This window comes from Mastigoproctus giganteus, chromosome 1 (genome assembly GCF_048544385.1).
Source record: "Mastigoproctus giganteus isolate SK-2022 chromosome 1, ASM4854438v1, whole genome shotgun sequence".
Classification (NCBI taxonomy): domain Eukaryota; kingdom Metazoa; phylum Arthropoda; class Arachnida; order Uropygi; family Thelyphonidae; genus Mastigoproctus; species Mastigoproctus giganteus.
Window position 1 is genome coordinate 126,236,431 of NC_143575.1, and position 20,659 is coordinate 126,257,089.

Here is a 20,659-nt window from a genome sequence, read left to right on the forward strand (position 1 = left end):
GACACTGTCTGTGGGAGTCAGAACCTTTCCTGCTAATTCCTGAAGTAGGGTATCAGTGGACGTCATGCGACTTGGAGAAAAGATGAGAAAGCTTGACTTCTGGGAATTTACTGAATGACCAAAATATTTGGCATATTGGCAGAAAGTATTAAGATAGTTGTTTAAAGTTTCTGAGAAGGTCTGTCTTTCTTGTGGATCAACAACCTGGCATTTGCATGGCAAGTAACACACAGTATCATCAGCATACGACAAGAATGCTGGAACTTGACCCATGAGTGGCACAAATATTGCAGCGAATAGCAGAGCTGAGAGAAGTAGGAAGCCCACCTTATGGGCTTCCTACTTCTGCACTTTTACAGACTGTGCTGTTATTACGTGTGAAGTGAAGCATTCTCCTAAGTAAACAACTTTTGAGGAGCTTGAGTGTATTGCCAGATATCCCATAGAAGCTATTTAGTAATGCAAAGAGCGGTGTGATTTGAACTGAGTTGAATGCAGATTTCATGTCCAGAAAAATGGTGTGTAGGTCCTCATTGTCATTCCAGGCGTGAAGTATTTTCTGCGATAAGGACTATAGACTGGTTACAGTAGATCTATTCGGCATGGCATAATGGGTATGATCTGGCCTATGCACAAAGGTTGCGATTGCAATGTCATTATATATGCACTTCTCGAGGAATTTCAGCAAGGGAGAGGCGATTGATATTGGCCTGACATCCACAGGTGTTTTCACATTAGGCTTTTTTGGAACTGCCACTACTCTGTAAACCAGCTTGCAGGTGCCTGTCCCTGTTTGAGTATTTTGTTGTAGAGGTGGGTGAGCTCTCTGCTGATGAAATAGGAAGCAAATTTTAAGACTAAAAAGAGGTATTGCATCAACTCCTATGGTGGACTTGTCAGGTAGTGAGTTGATTATTTTCATTAGCTCTTCGGAAATTTCAATGTTGCTGGTAGTTGAAGAAATGTTGAGCGCTTCATTCCAAGGATATAAGACACTCTGGTATGATTCTTCACCCCTTCGTTCAACTGAGTGCAGAATTGATCAAGGCTGATTCCAACAGGATAGTGCTGCAATGTACATGGCCATTTATCCATGGCCTTATTTATCTGAGTCTTCACCAACAAGATTAAACAAATGGATGCTTGTCTGTATGCTCCTGAGGACTATTTCCAACACTTATTGTAATTGTATTTACTTACCCTATATGATTCATTCAAAATTAAACTTACATTGGGCCCATGGAAAGTACATATATTTGGTTAAAATCTATTGGTCAAAGGTTATGTAATTGATTTCAGTTACCAAATTTATAAATTCTGTGACACAGTTTGTGGGAAGTTGTGTTTTGAAAAATAGACTGATAGCTTAAAGGGGGCCCAAAGTACATCTGTGGTAAATAGTGCACGCGCGCACGCACGCACACACTAGTATATAGTGAAGAGATTTGGCAAAAAGAAAAAAAGCTTATCTGTTCCTTTCAGTATAGTTAAGGGAAGGATACTACATGGTTGTTTTCCATTAAGGTAATTATTATATTGAAACTACTCTTATACCACATGAAAATTAATAATATAGTTTATTACGCTGTTCGTATACATTACTATACATTAGGGTGACGTTTCGAGTATATTACCAACACCCATCATCAGACCAAACTGTTGAGGGCACAGAAAATAGTAAGGATTACAAATTTGATTGATTTAGAATATTACAATTACAGCTACAAATAATACAATTACAATTACCGATATTACAATTACAATTTGCCAATTATGGTTCTAAAAGTATCAAGTTTTGAATTGCCATTACAGTAGAAAACAGGAAATCTGAGGTAAATTACCCTGGATCCAGGCTTCTTAGAAGCCAAGTATGGGACCAAAGGTCACCCCAGTCTTCTAAGAGCCCTGAATCCAGGATAAAAAAACTTGAAACTATCCTATTGAAGTTAATCCCTTCCTTATAAATTAACTGCTGGCAGCCTCTTGTCTGTATGCACATCAGGTTGCTGGAGTGTGAGCAGGTAAGAATTTAATGTCTTTGTAATTTACCTTAGATTTTCTGTTTTCTGTTGTAATGGCAATTCAAAACTTAATACTTTAGAACTGAAATTGGCAAATTGTAATTGTAATATTGGTAACTGTAATTTATTATTGGAAATTGTAATATTCTAAATCATTCAAATTTGTAACTCAAATTTTCTGTTCCCCTAACAGCTTGGCCTGATGATGGGTATCGGAAAGATGCCTGAAACATCACCCTAATGTATAGTAATGTAGGCGAACAGCCTATTAAACTGTATTATTAATTTTCATGTGTTATAAGAGTGGTTTTAATATAATAACCTTGATGTTCCTTTCAGGTTCAGGTTCAGCCGACCGGGCTAGCCGAGTGGGTAAAGTACCTGCCCGGCAACCCAAAGGTCGCGGGTTCGATTCCCGCCTCGGGCTTGGATCAAAGTACTGCAAAAAACCTTGGGAGGTGCAATATGGCCACAGAAGCCGATGCGCCAACAACTACCAAATCAAAAAAAAAAAAAAAAAAAAAACCTTTCAGGTTCATATCTTTGATACTGTTATACAAGTGTTCTGTGTTCTTTAAAAATAAGTGACTGTCACAATGAGATTTGCTAATAATATAAACATGTCCCATTAAAAGAGTTAATCTCATATGAAACTGTGGGTCTCATTGGGTGACCCTATTTATGTAATTTAATCTGTACAAATCACAGATCAGTAATTGGTGTCCCATATTCTTGGAAAAGGCTCAAAGAATTATATTAGTATGATTAATGTCGGGACGTTCAAGTCCTATAATATTGTATAGGAATTTAGCACCTTTACAATGATTTCATGAGGTGTAAAAAAAAAATGGCATATTGATAATCTTAGAAATATACCCTAAGGAATTTCATGTCTGTGGGAGCAATACACGTACATCAACTTCTTTTATTGAGAATTACATTATTAATTGATGCTTGGGGTTTTGATTCCTATTATTGCTTAAGGGCTAATGCAAACTCAGCAAAGTTTCTGAGAAGACAAGGAGCTGTGACTAGCATTCCTGTTACTTAGAGAGAATATCAGGCATGCACAGATCAGAGCTCCAAACAGTATTATTGACCACAGTGAAATTTAAGTGATCAATTATCATGGCCACTTGTATATAAACTTTTCAGTCTTTTAAGTCTGAACACCCTAAATATACACTGGTGTTCAAAGAAAGTACATCACCAATTAAAAAAAATTGTAATTGTCATCTGAATAACAAGTATATGGCAATATTTCTTACAGATTGCATCAGATTTTTTTTTTTTTTTTTTTTTTTTTTTATGAGAACCCCAAACACGAGAGGTATTAGAACCTATAGTACTTAGTACCGTGCTTGGGTTGGAGGTTCAGAAGACGAAAGAAGATATTTGTTGATATTGGACTTGAACTTCTGTAGATTGTAATTTTCAGGAAATACGTATGAAGGAAGGTTGTTCCAGAAAACGGCAGTTGAATGAATAAATGAGGAAGATGAAAAGTTGGTTCTGTGGGGTTGTAGTTGGACAGTAAATGGATGTTGGCTGGTGGCGGCACGTGTTCGGACTGTTTTGAAAGAGAGAGCGGGAATTATAGAAGCCAATTCAGAAGAACAGTGCCCATGGAAGTATCTGTAGAAGAGGCATGCAGCAGAAACAGGGCGTCTATGAGAATGCGAGTGGAGAGACTCTGTTAGAGATGAATCATTAATTAACCTAACTGCCCTCTTCTGAATGGAATCAAGAAGCCTGAGAGAAGTTTTGGGGGCACTACCCCAGATGTGGGAACAATATTCCATGTCAGGGCAGATTTGCGATTTATACAGAGTGAGCAGCTGTCTGGAAGAAAAGTAACGCCGAGAGCGAAAGAGAAAACCAAGTTTTTTAGATGCAGAGGAAGCAATATTTGTAATGTGCTTGTGCCAAGAGAGATTAGAAGTCAGGGTAATCCCCAAAAGAGATATATCATTTTGCCTAGAAATCGGAGTGTCACTAAAGATAAGCATAGGAGCAGAAGAATCCTTTTTGCGAGATATAAGACAAGATTGAGTTTTAGAAGGGTTGAAATCAACTAAGTTGTCTTTGCCCCACTGGAGAATTACCTAAAGATCGGCATTTAAGGAATTGGCAGCAGATTTTCGAGAACTTGAAGCTGATTGAGCTGGACAAGGTTTCTCAAAATGGAAAGTTGAATGCAATGTGCTATCATCGGCAAAACTATGAATAGGATTTCCAGTCAATGGAAGAAGGTCATTGATATACAAGAGGAAAAGAGTGGGGGAAAGAACTGAACCTTGGGGGACACCGGCATTAGTGGAGAAGTTAGAAGACAGAGAGCCATCTACCATCACCCTCAGTGAGCGATCAGAGAGAAAACTGGATAACCAATTACTAAAAACAGTTGGCAAACCATAAGATGGAAGCTTGTTTAGAAGTCCTTTATGCCAAACACAATCAAAAGCCTTTGAGATGTCAAGAGCAACTACTTGTGTTTCATCGAACCTTTCCATTGAATTAGTCCGTAAATGGGTAACATAAGCCAGAATATCACCAGTGGATCGACACTGACGGAATCCATACTGGCGATCGTTGATCAGACGGAAGGTTTCTAGGTAGTTTAAGAGTTGGCGGTTAATTGATTTCTCCATTACTTTAGAAAGAGTAGAAGTAATTGCAATGGGACGATAATTGGATGGAAGGGATTTGTCACCCTTTTTAGGAACTGGCTGGATATGAGCAAATTTCCAAACAGAAGGAAAAACACTTTTGGAATAAGAAAGTGAAAAAAGGCGGCAAAGAATTGGAGTAAGTTCAGGAGCACAGGTTTTGAGAACAAGTGGAGAAATACCATCGGGACCTGGAGCTTTCTTAGCATCAAGATTCGTCAAAATCCTTCTGATATCCTTTTGACAGAAGACCACAGGAGGCATTGAATGGAGCGTGTTAGGAATGGTGGGAGGTGTTTTACCAAGATCATTAATACATGAGCTCGAAGAAAAATGGCATGCTAGCAGGTCAGCTTTATCCTTGGCTGAAGTGACAACAGAACCATCTGGTTTGGACAGAGGTGGGAGCAGAGATGGGCAAAAGTTGCGGCCAATAGCTTTGGCAAGAGACCAGAATGCTCGGCTACCATTAGGGCAAGAAGCAAGTTTTCTACTCTTAGCCAGTTCAAACTCTAGTTTGGACTGATTAATAACTGCTTTACAATTGTTGCGAGCTTTGGTGTAGGCAGAAAATGAAATTGAAAAGTTAGAAACAAGCCAATTACGATATGTCTAAAAAATATATAAATTCATACACCGGCCATTGAATAAAATTTAATATGACTACAATCTTTACACAAAAATATTTACAATAAACTATTGCGGAATGCTAAAAACTGTAATAAAAGATCATTTACAATAAAATTTGCTAAAATATAAAACATTAAAAGCGCTAAAAACCTGAAGCTTTCGGGAGCGTCAGCTCCCTTCTTCAACAGTGATATGACTTCCTGCAACATCTCCTTAAGTAGCAGGCTCACGGTACCTCCACACGTGGTATTTCTCCACGTGGTTCAATCGGCACATGGTCAAAACTGGAAGTGGAAATGTCTCGGGAACGTGGCAAAGAAAATCGTTCATCCGACCTTAATATAATTGTTTCAAAGATAGGATTAATACGTATACCTCTATCTCTATTCATGATATTCCTACTTGATGAACTAATCTGTAAACCCTCGAGCCATTTACGCTCCCAGTATCCATGTGCACGATCCAAAATAAAAGCATCCTCCGGGGAGATTTGATGCTGCTTCTCCCAAAAATGTTCGGCCACAGCAGACTTGTTGTATTCAGCGGTTCTTATGGCATTTAAATGTTCCCCCAGACGATCCCTGAGCCGTCGTTTTGTTTCCCCCACATAACACTCCCCACAATCCGGGCATTCTATTCTATAAACCACTCCACTACTAAGATCTTTTGGTATGCGGTCTTTGACCTGAGACACAGCTGTGCACAGCCTCCACCCGGGAAGCTGTACACAGCGTGTCCCATAACCCCTTAAAATTCTTGCCAGATGTTCAGTAAGGCGGGGATAGTAGGGGATGTATGCGGTGGCTACCGGGACGAACGAACGGCTCCCTACGTTCGGACACTCCTCTGCTATATCTATCCAGGCTCCTCTGGGGGTATCCGCACTTTCTAAGTTCTGCCGTGACACTATTGATTTCTTTTTCTTTATCCTCAGAAGTCGTACAGTGTGATCCTGCTCTGTCAAATAAAGCTTTTGACACACTATTCTTGTATTGTCCAGCTTCTGCTGAATTATAGTGGGTGTATTGGCCTCTACACATGGGTTTTTTAAAAACTGACGTCTTAAGTCTAAAACCCACCCTGGAGATCAATACATCCAAAAATGACAGGGTACCACCTGTTTCCACCTCTGAGGTGAATTGTATAAATTGGGAGAAGCTATTAAGCCAGCAAACGGCATCATCCTCCCTCCCCTTCTGGATCAGGGCAAAGGTATCATCAACATATCTTCTCCAATTCCTAATAGGAAACGAACACCCACTAAAAACCCTACTTTCCAACTCCTCCATGGCCAAATTGGCCAAGGTGGCACTAATGGGTGAACCCATGGCAGTGCCGCGAACCTGCTTATACATAGTTCCTTGAAACAACATGGTAGTACTAGCTAGACATAATTCTACCCCGGTGCAAATTTTTGGCAGTCCGTAGAATCGCGGGAGTTGACTACCTGTAGTCAACTCCCGCGATTGACTACCTGTAGTCAACTACCCATTACACACTACAGGTAGTCAACTCCTGCGATTCTACGGACTGCCAAAAATTCATAAGGCAGAAGTGCCCTTGAGACCTATAGTTTCATTTATAGGGAGTCCTTCCTATGCGCTATCAGGGTACTTGGCTAAATTAATTGCACCCATAGTGGGGCAGTCCGAATATGTTGTTAAAGACAGTAGAGAGTTTGTGAATTTTGTGGGGAATTTGACTATAAATGATGATGAGAGCATGATCTCTTTTGACGTTATATCTTTATTTACATGTATTCCTATTAGTCATGCAGTATATTGTGTAAAAATGGCATTGACCAGGGATGCCTCCCTTGGTAATAGATCACTTCTCGGTGTGGAAGACATTTGCACCGGGGTAGAATTATGTTTAGCTAGTACTACCATGTTGTTTCAAGGAACTATGTATAAGCAGGTTCGCGGCACTGCCATGGGTTCACCCATTAGTGCCACCTTGGCCAATTTGGCCATGGAGGAGTTGGAAAGTAGGGTTTTTAGTGGGTGTTCGTTTCCTATTAGGAATTGGAGAAGATATGTTGATGATACCTTTGCCCTGATCCAGAAGGGGAGGGAGGATGATGCCGTTTGCTGGCTTAATAGCTTCTCCCAATTTATACAATTCACCTCAGAGGTGGAAACGGGTGGTACCCTGTCATTTTTGGATGTATTGATCTCCAGGGTGGGTTTTAGACTTAAGACGTCAGTTTTTAAAAAACCCATGTGTAGAGGTCAATACACCCATTTCAATTCAGCACAAGCTGGACAATACAAGAATAGTGTAGCAAAAGCTTTATTTGACAGAGTAAGATCACACTGTACCACTTCTGAGGATAAAGAAAAAGAAATTAATCGTGTCACGGCAGAACTTAGAAAGTGCGGATACCCCAGAGGATCCTGGATAGATATAGTAGAGGAGTGTCCGAACGTAGGGAGTCGTTCGTTCCGGTAGCCACCGCATACATCCCCTACTATCCCCGCCTTACTGAACATCTGGCAAGAATTTTAAGGGGTTATGGGACACGCTGTGTACAGCTTCCCGGGTGGAGGCTGTGCACAGCTGTGTCTCAGGTCAAAGACCACATACCAAAAGATCTTAGTAGTGGAGTGGTTTATAGAATAGAATGCCCGGATTGTGGGGAGTGTTATGTGGGGGAAACAAAACGACGGCTCAGGGATCGTCTGGGGGAACATTTGAATACAACAAGTCTGCTGTGGCCGAACATTTTTGGGAGAAGCAGCATCAAATCTCCCCGGAGGACGCTATTATTTTGGATCATGCACATGGATACTGGGAGCGTAAATGGCTCGAGGGTTTACGGATTAGTTCATCCAGTGGGAATATCATGAATAGAGATAGAGGTATACGTATTAATCCTCTCTTTGAAACAATTATATTAAGGTCGAATGAATGATTTTCTTTGCCACGTTTCCGAGACATTTCCGCTTCCAGTTCTGACCATGTGCCGATTGAACCACGTGTGGAGGTACCGTGAGCCTGCTACTTAAGGAGATGTTGCAGGAAGTCATATCACTGTTGAAGAAGGGAGCTGACGCTCCCGAAAGCTTCAGGTTTTTAGCGCTTTTAATGTTTTATATTTTAGCAAATTTTATTGTAAATGATCTTTTATTACAGTTTTTAGCATTCCGCAATAGTTTATTGTAAATATTTTTGTGTAAAGATTGTAGTCATATTAAATTTTATTCAATGGTCGGTGTATGAATTTATATATTTTTTACACATGAGTTTTCCCGACCTCAGAGGCCTCTTTCAGAATACAATTACGATATGCAACATTCTTCTCTTGGACAGCCTTAGCACATTTATTGGAAAACCAAGGTTTAGATAAAGGACGAGATTTTAAAGTGGAGTGTGGGATAAAGGATTCCATTCCTGCAAGAATAATTTCACTGACACGATCTGAGCAAAAGTTGACATCAGAAGTTTTGAAACAATAATCCGACTAAGGAAAAGAAATCTCGCAGGTCATCCCATTTTGCATTCTTGTAATGCCAAACAATATGAGGTTGGGAATAGCCATGAGATAAAGGTTCCATTGGAGAAGAGACAATCACCAAGTTGTGATCTGAAGTGCCTAAAGGACCTCTCACTTCAACCTTGTACTTAGAAGGGTTGTTTGTGAGAAAAAGATCAAGAGTATTGGCTGTATGATTAGGATTGTCCGGTATTCTTGTAGGTAAATGAACAATCTGTGCTAGGTCATTAGTAATTGCAAAAGCCTCAGCATCTTGAACTGCTGGATCGGTGTGACTAGAAAACGGAAGCCAGCTGGAGTTGTGAACGTTAAAATTACCAAGGAAAATTACCTCACTGTTAGGAAAGTTGGACTGGAGAAAGTCAAGTTGCAAAGAGAGGAAGTCAAAGAGCTCCAAGTGAATAGTGGAGTTGGGAGAATGGTAGAGACAACAGATGAATTTTACACAATGAGGTAGAGAGATTTTAAGCCAGAGAAGATCAAAGAGAGGAGATTCCAAATTGCCAAGTCTCTGACAGGGAATATCAGAACGGACATATGCACAAGTACCACCTTTGAGGCGAAAGGAATCATACAGCAAATAATTTGGACATCTAAGATGAGCAGTAGTTGAATCAACCGATAACTGAGATTCAGTCAGAAAAAGTACATGGGGTTTGGAAGACTGCAAGTGGAAATGGACATCGTTGAGATTGGAATTGAGACCACGTATATTTGTGAAATGAATTAGGAAGTCCTTGGGAGGTTTAGATCTTTTCGCAGATAAGCTTGCTCTATTAGTTTGACAATTCATGGTGTATTCAATAGTAAGAAAAAGTGGGTGGGAAATGCTGTATGAAGTAATGAAATTTTTGGGTATGGCGTACATGTGGTAAGAATATACCCAGATCCTTGACATAACGTGGCCTCGACAATGCTCCCCGCATACACACTACTCGGACTCCCTCCAGTCACTATCTGGCAGAGTAGAGATAGCAAGATTATACACTAGCTGATCCGGAAGCCTCCTAGAGAGTTACCAATAGGTTTGGTCCAGTGTACTATCTAGCGGCCGGGCTGCGAACACCGTTTTAGAGCTGTACCCTCGAAATGTAAGGAATATTGGATCTCGCCACGACATTCATCATAACCTCAAAAATCATCAATCATACTGCATGATGGAAGAGATAGGGAAGGGTTGGCCGGAACTTAGCTCTAGAGACTAAACATGGGTTCCACCACTTCAAGCCTCCAATAAGCAAAGTGGTGGTATTTCACCGGTTGATTAGAGTCATCTACCACCTAGTACTGCCTGGTAACATAGAGGGGCAGCGTTCCTCCATGTGGTGTGGGCGCCACACCTCGACCCCTACTTACGATGGTTCACACCTGGGTGGTCACCCACCATGTACTTGTGCATGAAGGTTATACCCAGGATTACTAACAGTCCCACCATCGTGAAGGTGCAAGCAGAGGATTTGGCTGTCATAGACCATCCGGACTTCGCCGAAATTGGGTCCACTTGACTTGAGTGTCACCCGAATATCAGTTCCATCAGCGTTTTAGACTCCCAGGTAGCAAGAACAGCTTGTCTGGCATATCTGAAAGAATGTCTGTGACAACCTCAAGGGCCAAATAAGATTGACATGCGTAACTGATGATGTAATATTGCATCAGCTGTTACTTTCAGCTATATAAGCATGCTCTGCAAGAGTTGCAGTCATTCCTTGCTTGTGTCAGGATGGTGAGTTATATGCAGTTGACGCCAAGAAGAAAGAGGGAAATTTTTGCTTTGTGAGGAAGGATGTTTTTCCCATCTTATTGCTTATAGTGTGTCTTGTAATCAGTCGACAGTGAGTAGATTTATTTCCAAATTCAAGAATACCGGTTCTGCTGATAGGAAAAAAGGAACTGGATGCAAACGCGTCTCTACGCCAAAGGTATACGTATTAATACCTTTGAAGTGGTTATGCCTTAAAAACCGTAAAGCTTCTTTGTCTGAGCTGAAAAGAGAATGGGAAGAATATACAGGAGTGGTAGCAAGTGCAGTAACAGTCAGAAGATGCCTCTTCAAAAATGGACTTGTAGCCCATCATCCTAAGAAGCCCCTCCTCACACAATAAATGAAAAAAGGCCCAATTAATTTGGTGTAAGGAGCGTGTCAAATGAACCACCGAGCAGTGGAAGTCAGTTATTTTCTCAGATGAGAAAAAATTCAACCTGCATGGCTCTGATGGGATACAAACAATTCACCGTAAATGTGGTGAAGAATACCATCCACACTGTATGGTTTCTACAGTAAAATTCCCTACCAGCCAAATGATATGGAGGGCGCATTTCGTATCGCGGAGTAAGTCACCTGCAGTTTATAAAAGGTTCCGTAAATGCCAGTGGATATGCGCCTCCGTAGCCAGGTGGGCAGGTGCAGCAGTGCGTAGCACATGCTTCTTGATTAGACCGAGGTTCGAGCCCGTGACTACCAAATATGGAGGATGCGGAAAGGTCAGGGAATGACCACTGCATATCTCCGGAGCAATATTGCCTTAGTTGCTAATGCTCCTAAAAACCAAAAAACAAACAAACAAACAGCCAGTGGATACCTGGCTATATTGGAAGGCAAATTGCTGCCAACCATTAGAGACCATTTCAACCTGCCAAGTAACTGCATCTTTCAGGATGACTCTGCTCCTTGTCATTGGATGAAAAGCGTAAGTAGGCACTTCTGTAGTTACTTTAGTATCATTTCTGCAATATAGGTTCGACAGCAATGTGTTTACATTTGTTACAGGTGAAGAAATGGTTGGAAGAACAGTCCATTACAAATCTTAGCTGGCCAGGAAACAGCCTGTACTTGAATCCTATAGAGAACTGTTGGCATCGTGTGGAATCTGCAGCTGCCAGAAAGAAACCAAAGAACCTTTGTGAACTTCAGGAAGCCATAATTTGTGTTTGGAACCATGAACTATCAGTTATCTTCAGAAATTGATCTTGTCAATGCTGCGACGGTATGCTGCTGTCATGAGGGCTAGAGACGGTTCAACTAAATATTAGTTTGCACCTGGTGAACTTTTCATTTTGTTTTCCATTTAAAATGATAAACTGAAGCAAATTGAGGGCTTCTGATATTTCAGCCATAATTGTCTTGTTTACCGAAACTGTTGTTATAAAGGTTGCAAATGCTAATTTTGGAATATTTTGAGAGCACCTGTCAAATATTAAATAGCTTTGCCTTAACTATTAATAAATATCTTTTGTTTATATTTCTATTTGTGATGCTAGTCATTAATGTAACATAACATTGCGAAAAAGGGTTAGAAATGTGAAATTCCTAGGTGATTCACTTTCTTTGAAAAGTTTGTGTAGTTTAGTATAAAATACCACATAAATTAATTAAGAAAGAAAAGGCCCCTTTCTCACCCATTATTTTTCTTCTACAGGCAGTTCTCGACTTTAAGAGTTAATTCGTTCCTAGCGCGCACTCGTAAAGCGGGAATTTATTTCCCATAGATATAAGGTTAAAAATAGGGGTTACATTCTCAACAATGAAATTAGTTTGCTAATCAGTTTGTTTAAACAATGATTTATCGAAAGAAATGAAACCAGCCTGTAAAATCGAGCAAATTATAATAATAGAGAAATTATTTACGACTTAAATGTTGAAGAATGTTTATTCTTCATCATCATCGACTAAATGCACACTCGTTGATCACTCATTATTGGTTCAGCACTCATTGGTTTGTTGCACAATGAGTCGTCTTCTTCAGAAATGCTTCAAGAGGCATTTGTTTCCAAGATAATCTCTTTTAATTATAAATGTCACGATTGCATGCATAAGCATTTTTTAGCGGCACACACAAATTGCAACTAACACGATTCGCGTGGAGTAACAAGTTTACGAAGCTTAAAATAAAAGGAATGAAGAGAAGATTCTGAAGATTTCAGTAAAGGGGAAACACATTTCACCATAACGCAAAAAAACCACACAATTCCAGCTATCGATATTTTCACAAATGCAATAACATCAAGTTTACTACCCATTTATAATTGCTTGCAGTAACAGAAAAGCCCAGTAAACCGGAAAGTGCAAATTGTTTTTATTGTTTTATGGTCGTGACCTGCAGAAATGTGCTTTAGAGAAATATCACAAAGGCATTTAAAATTGATTCTTATAACAAAACATATGATAACGATGAAAGTGTAGTGCATTTTAATGGTTTGAATTGGTCACTAATACAATTTACAAATCACGCTTGTGACCTTAAAAATGACATTTTAGAGAGATAAATAGCTTAGTTATTCAGTGAAAATTTCAACTTCCAAGATGTTGAAACAAATTACCAAAAAACAATGTGTTATTGGGTTCACATTACCATATTTTAATGATACGATGGTGTCTCTGAAACTGATTAATATCGTAAAGCGGGGTTCACTGTATTGTATAGCTACTCATGTAGTTTGGAATGCATTATTTATGAATGTTTAACATTCATTTTATGCAATTAATGTTCATATTTTCGATTTTGTTGATACTTGATACTTGGGGAAAAACACTCATAAACCCAGGAACTCGTAAAGCGAGAACTGCCTGTATATTAACCTCCTTTTCAGAAAACATTGCCCGAGTAACTAATTTTGAGGGACACTCTGTTATCTTTGAATTGAACACTTAATATGCTAAAAGGAGTAATGTCAGAGTCGGATCTTTTTGATGTCCCAGAAGAGGAAGTATTGGAAAGACTGAAAGAACAGAAGTTTATAGGATTAGAAAGAATATTTGTGAAAAAGAGAGGAAATATCATTCCTACATAGACTTATATTGACCTTCAACAGACCAACTTCCCTCTAGTGTCAAAGCTGGATATTTAATGTGCCCTTTAAGACTACATCCTAAACCAGCTTATTGTTGTAAAGGAGATTGTGCTTTATCCAGAACATGCAATCTTTTTTTAATTATTTTATTTTTATTCTAGTGTAGTCCAAGCAGCATATACACCTGTATACAATCAGTTCTGCTATAACATGGTACACATGTTCCTAAAAATCTCTGTTATGGTATTTCACGCATTTAAAACAAAAGGCCTTATAGGAAAATTAAGGATAGGGGCAGAGCACTCAAAAAAAATGTTCAGTTTGGTAAGTAAAACACTAAAAAAAGGTAGAAACCTAATAAAATTGCTGACACAGGTTTAAACATCTTAAATTTCTAATAAATGAATAAATATTACAGTAAATATAGCACTTTTCCTTGACAACATATCTTGTATTGGTCGGAGAGTATGTATGCTTACATCATCATCATCAGCCATTTTCAATCCACTGCAGGATGAAGGCCTCTCCAGCAACTTTCCAGTTCCTTCTGTTTTGAGCACTGGCCATCCATTTACTACTCAAAAACTCATGAATTTCATCTATCCATCTCCGCCTTTGTCTTCCAGGTTTTCTTCTAGCTCCTCTTGGGTACCATTCTGTTATTTTCTTAGTCCATCTGTCATCATGTCTTCGAGCTATGTGTCCTGCCCAAGACCATTTTAGTTCTTTAGTTTTGATAAGAATGTCCTTTACTTGAGTTTGCTGCCTAATCCATGCGTTTCTCTTCTTATCTAACAGTCTGATTCCCAATATAATTCGTTCCATTCTTCGCTGTGTAGTTCTTAGCTTCTCTTCCATTCTTTTGGTGAGTGCCCAAGTTTCACTTCCATAAGTCATGGTGGGGAGTATACATTGATTAATTATTTTACGTTTCAGACAAACTGGGATATTGCTCTTCAGTATGTGACTATATTTCCTGAATGCTTCCATCCAAAATTTATTCTTCTCTTGACTTCCAGCCATTTATCATTATTACAGCTAATAACTTGTCCCAGATAAGTATATGACTCCACCTTTTCAATTACTGCTCCTTCAATCATTATTTCATTTTCCGTGGCATACTTGTTCATCATTACTTTTGTTTTAGCCATATTCATCTTTAGTCCAAAATCCTTACTAATTATGCTTACATACATAGTTTAATTAATACTGTAATATATGTATACTAATTAATGTTTCTGTTCACTGACTTTTCTTTTTCTTTTTTTTTTTATTATAAAGTTTAAAACAGTAAAAAAGATAAGAAATCAGTAATGATGAACACGGCAGGCACAAATTGCACAAGTAAGATACACATAAGAAGTTTACGAAACTTGAAAAATAGGAATGAAGTGAAGATATTGAAAATTTAAGTTTTTTATATGATTGAAGATTGAGGAATGCCTCTTCCCAAAAAAAAGAGAGAAAATAAAGGCAAATAAACATAACCAAACAATCTGAAGGAACTATAGAAAGAAATAATGGATTCAATCAAAATGTAAATTCAGAAGATTCTGCAGCAGTATCAGTGATAATCATGCCTGGTGCAGTAAAAGCCTCGGGCTTCCTTGCAGCATATGGCTGATGATGATAATAAAGATAGCCTTGGAGAACATCAACTTTACAGGATGCATTGACATTCTAGGTAATGAGAGCAGATCAATCTGCAAAGCATCTCGTGAACACAGAACATATTACCATGTACCATACATATTGATGATAAATTCATCATGCAAACACTTGTAAAGAATAATGAGTATTATTCAGGCAGACTGAAATAAATAAACTTTTTCAGTTTAAATAAGTGTCAGCTGTGGAGCTCTGGTTTCAGACATAGTAGGTAAGAAGAAGTGATACTCTTGAGTACACTCATTGGTCATACCCATATGTCCCATCTCTTTCTACTCATGCAAGAAGATCCATCTCGTGTAACTGATGCCGTTCAGCCTCTATCAGTGGCTATGCTGCTACTGTAGCAACCCTTATCATCTTGCAATAAAGTCTACATTTAAACACCCCCCCCCCTCGTCTTTCTCTCTCTCTCATAGGAATTACAATTGCCTTGATTCTTAGGGTTGGGGCAAATTTACTTGTCTAAAGAGAATTTAACCATTCATTTATAAACACAGTCTATTGGGCTTATAAATTGGAGTGCTATACGGTATCAGAAAAGTCGCAATTTGGCCCCAGCAACTCTTGTGCCACTAATCCTCCATATTACCATTGCTACTGGAGTTTGGTCTTATTCATTCATATGACTCATTGAGTTGTGTGCTTGTCCTGTGGTTCTTTGTGCCACAATTTATATTTCTGACTAATTATAATGTGTCACGTGATTTATTGTTTGAACATGTTATATGTTGATATTTTATATTAATGTATGGGTTTTTTTTTTTTTTTTTTATTGAATTGTACAGGTAATAGGCCCTTTAATATCAGAAGAAGAATTTACAGAAGACGACTTCAGCTTGTTGGAAAAGTTTTCAATGAATCTTTATGGGCAAAAATTGAGTAAAGAGCTTAAAAGAAGCCCTTCTACAGCTGAATTTGACAGGTAATTTTCATTTATGGTGGACAATGTAAAGCCAAGGAACTTTTCAAAATACATATAAAGATTTTTTTTGCAGTACTTACTAGAAACAGGATGAGGGAATAGATTTTTGCTTATTAGTTATTCCAAGCTTTTAACTAGCACAATAAGAAAAATCAGTCTGCAGTCATAATTTATACAGATGTATTATGTGATAAATTATACAAAGTAGAATGCCATATTATGATTGAAGTAGTGATGTCTCCATAATGCTCATTATGATTGAAGTAGTGATGTGTCCATAATTTCCCACTAGGAAATGAAATTACTGAAGTCTAAAATACTATAAATATTATATTTCAAATGTAATGATAAAATATATTAATGTTACAAATATTTAAATATTCAGAGAAGTGCAAATATTGCAGTTTGCTGTCCCTTTCTGGTTGCATATTCATACCAATTAAAATTAATGAAATAATGAGCACCTCAACCTATCTGGAGTGTAAAAGGTAAACTGCAGCCATTATCAATCCACTGCAGAATGGAAACCTCCTCAATGATCCTTATTGAGGAAATATACCATAATCTGCTACACTAGTCCAGTGCATGTTGGCAGGTAGACTGCAGTAGACACACTCAGAGTGTGTGCTACTGCACTCCTGCTCCTGATGACACGGCTACGGAGGCCTTACCTGGAGTGTAATCTGCCTTTAATTCTTAAAGAATTACAGATTATTCTCAGAAGTTTCATGGTACTTCCTGTACACTTCTTCATTGACTGTAATACAGCATAGCTTGTAAACCATGGCGACTTCATTTACATAGAGTTGTTAATTTGATTAAAAATTTCTTACTTGTTAATATTTAGCCATTAGTAATTATATGTGTAATAACAGATCCCGAGTTAGTCAACAGATAGGTATTATTGTTTGAATAAAAAAAATTCTTAGTTTGAGAGTACAGCATAGAACATATAATTAATTGTAACCCACAAGTCTTTGTATGTGAGGCTGATGGCATCACAAAGACAGCATTACTAGGCCCGGTACTTTGCTTTCCAGGCTGCTGCATATTCTAATAGGAGTGCAAGAATCACTTTGACTTCTGTTGCAGCTATTATTAATCTATTATTCTGTGTAGCCCCCCTCCCCCCAAAGCCAGCAGTTTTTTGACCTGCCTAACACTGCCTCAATAGCATCAACAAATATTTTTGTGCCCCTTCTAGGCACATCTGATGGAGACTGTCCAGAAACACAGGAAAGGTGCCGACCGGGCTAGCCGGGTGGGTAAAGTGCCTGCCCGGCAACCCAAAGGTTGCGGGTTCGATTCCTGTCTCTGGCTTGGATCAAAGTACTGCAAAAAAACCTTGGGAGGTGCATTATGCACCAACAACTACCAAAAAAAAGAAAAAAAAAAAAAAAAAAAAAAACAGGAAAGGTACCAAATTAGCTGCATTAAAGTAATATTACTAAATTCTGAAATTTCCAGTTTAATTCTTTAGTGAAAAGTTATCTTAAAATGCTTACAAACCAAAGAACCAAACTCAAGTTAAGAAATATGTTATTCGATATTTGAAATGATGCAATGCTACAAAGGGCTATATAAAGAGCACACCGAGATATGCATAGTTATCAAAATTGTAGTAATTTTTGATATTCATCACTGTTTAAATAACTGGCACATGCCTTCCACCTCATTCTTGCATCACAAGTACCAATCTTCCATGTTCAGTATAACAGAACCCCCAAGCTCTTCAAGCAGAACTAACACAGATAATCCTATTAACCAGGCTGTTTTTAGCTACAGAAAATATCAATATATCCCAAAATGTCCACTGCGACCTAGTTGTATTGCTGCCAGAAATAGCAAAATTTCTTCTTTGTCATCCTCTTCTTCAGTATGAGGAACACCCCTTTCATTTCTGGCTTGCTTCATCTAGACAGCCACCAGTTATTTGTACAGTGAACATCAACACTTACTACACCTGTGATAATCGTGTGCCCTTTGCAGCATTGCATCATTTCAAAAGATGAATAGCATTTTTACAAAGTTTGTTTCTAAGTGTTTTAAGAGTGTTTTTCAATGATGAAGTAAACCAAAAATTTCAGAATTTAGTAATATTATCTTAATGCAGTTATTCTGGGTATTTGATACCCACACACTACATGCATGCATCCAGTGTGTGGGTATCAAAAAATTTCATCTGTTCCCTGTGTTGTTTAATTACCGTGTAACTCACTGGCATAAACTCGCATTAAATAACACAGGGAACAGATGAAATTTTTTGATACCCACACACTGCATGCATGCATGTAGCTAGCTGCCTTCTTGATAGACACTATTCATGACTGCAAATGAGATACAGCTTTTCCAAATTTTGGATCTTGTGTTATGTGTATTATAATTTTAAAAGACATGGCTCATAGTCTGTGATGAGAGAGTTGCTGGATTCTTGCTTTGGATATGAGACATGGATTTTACTACTCCATTACCTACAGCTGTGGTAAACCCACCAGACAACGAGAGTCATCGGTCACCTAATACTACTGAGAGTCACAAAGGGTTGGCTGTTACTGCATGTGATGTGGTCATAATGCCCTGATCTCTGCTGACATTGGTTCATATCTGGTTTTACTTGCAGCATGCTAAGCATTCATGGTAGGTTTAGTTGCATGCGGTACACCCAGGGTTACTACCAGTCCCATGAGCATGATTGGAATATCATCTCCATCAGTAATTGACTACCAACTAGCAGATTTATTTACTTTAGTTTAGTTTTTTTATTTATTATAGTTATCATCAGTGGAGTCTACAACAAACCTGAGGGAACACTTATATATGTTTAATATTAATTTGTATGTTGACAGTCTAGCTTTAACATCTTTTGGTGTAAACAGGTGGCAAGGAGTGCCTGTAGAAGTCTTTTGATGATTTATAGCAGGGGTCGGTAAACTACGACCCGCCGGCCAAATCCGCCCTGCCCCCTCTTTTAATCCGACCCGCGGGTTAATATTGTTTTTTACATGAAAAAAAATTAAAAATAAATCAAATTACATGCTGCAATAGTCAATAGTCGAGTTGAGAATAATGACCGTGTGTGGTGCTACTGGCTTCACATATTCGCATTCTGTCGTCTACCGTAGAACAAGCGTTGCCAGCATTTCTCTCAGTTTTGCTTTAGCGGGGAATGTAGTATTGTCTGTCACGGCGCTCTGCGATCTTTTTTTTTTTTTTTTTTTTTTTTTTCCTTTTATTTATTACCCACTGTTTCCATGTCACCCTCAAGACTAAATATGAAGAGAAAAGTGGACTTCGAATGTCATGCTTTTAAAGCCGAATTGAGTGTGAATTATTTTGTCATAGATAAATGACAAAGTATCATGTTTATTATGTAATGACACAATAGCTCTGTGAAAAAGAGTACAATTTACGTCGTCATTACCAAACTAAGCACGCTGCACAATATTCAAAACTCAGAGAAAATCAACAGAAGCTAAAATTGGAAAGTTTAAAATGTAATGCATCATCACAACGCAATTTATTCATTAAAATTAAAAATGATAATGAAGCAGTAACTAAAGTAAGCTTACAAATAGCTCATTTATTAGCCAAGAAAGGGAAACAATTTACCGATGGTGAATTAATTAAAGCATGTTTGCTTGTGGCAGCCGAAGAAATGTGTCCAGAGAAAATGGATTTGTTTCGATCTGTCAGTCTTTCAGCGAGAACAACTGTTAGAAGAGTTGAGGACATCGGGAGCCACATCTTGAGTCAATTAAAAGACAAGGCAAAAAATTTCAAGTGGTTTTCATTGGCTCTTGATGAGTCTACAGATATTACTGATACTGCCCAATTGTTGCTGTTTATTCGAGGAATCAATACCGAGTTTGAGGTTACTGAAGAATTAGCTTCTATGAATAGAAGCTAATTCTAATAACTACAGGCGAAGATATCTTCAAGGAAGTCGAGAAAACACTAACACAGTACAATTTGCAGTGGAATTAGTTAAAATGTGTCAACTGATGGTGGTAAAAATATGTGTGGAATGGGGAAAGGATTAGTTGGACAAATTTTTAAGGCTTGTGAAGAAGCTAAATGTTCAAAACCTCTGGTAATTCATTGTATTATTCACCAGCAGGCTCTTTGTGGGAAACACCTCAATCTGTCATGTGTTATTGAACCAGTTGTGTCAGCGGTTAACTTTATTCGCTCTCGTCAGTTTCGTGATTTTATATTAGAGATTGAAGCTGAATATCCTGATTTGCCCTACCATACAGCAGTTCAATGGCTCAGCAATGGAAAAGTTTTATTGAGATTTTTTGAACTCAGAGAAGCAATAGAAATTTTTCTAAATGAGAAAAACTGCCAACAACCACTATTATTTAACAATGAATGGCTATGGAAATTAGCATTTGTTACAGACATCATGGGATATCTTAATGAATTTAACTTAAAATTACAGGGGAAAACAGTGCTCATATGT

General features: G+C 38.3%; 1 protein-coding gene across 1 annotated transcript in view; it reads left to right on the plus strand.

Annotated features, from left to right (window-relative positions):
* The window catches only part of Uggt (UDP-glucose-glycoprotein glucosyltransferase), an 820,111-nt gene that overhangs the window by 354,021 nt on the left and 445,431 nt on the right, over positions 1-20,659 (plus strand). The window contains exon 24 of the mRNA XM_090386735.1: positions 16,061-16,197. Within this exon, the coding sequence (XP_090242861.1) occupies positions 16,061-16,197 (137 nt within the window). The remainder of the gene's footprint in view (positions 1-16,060; positions 16,198-20,659) is intronic.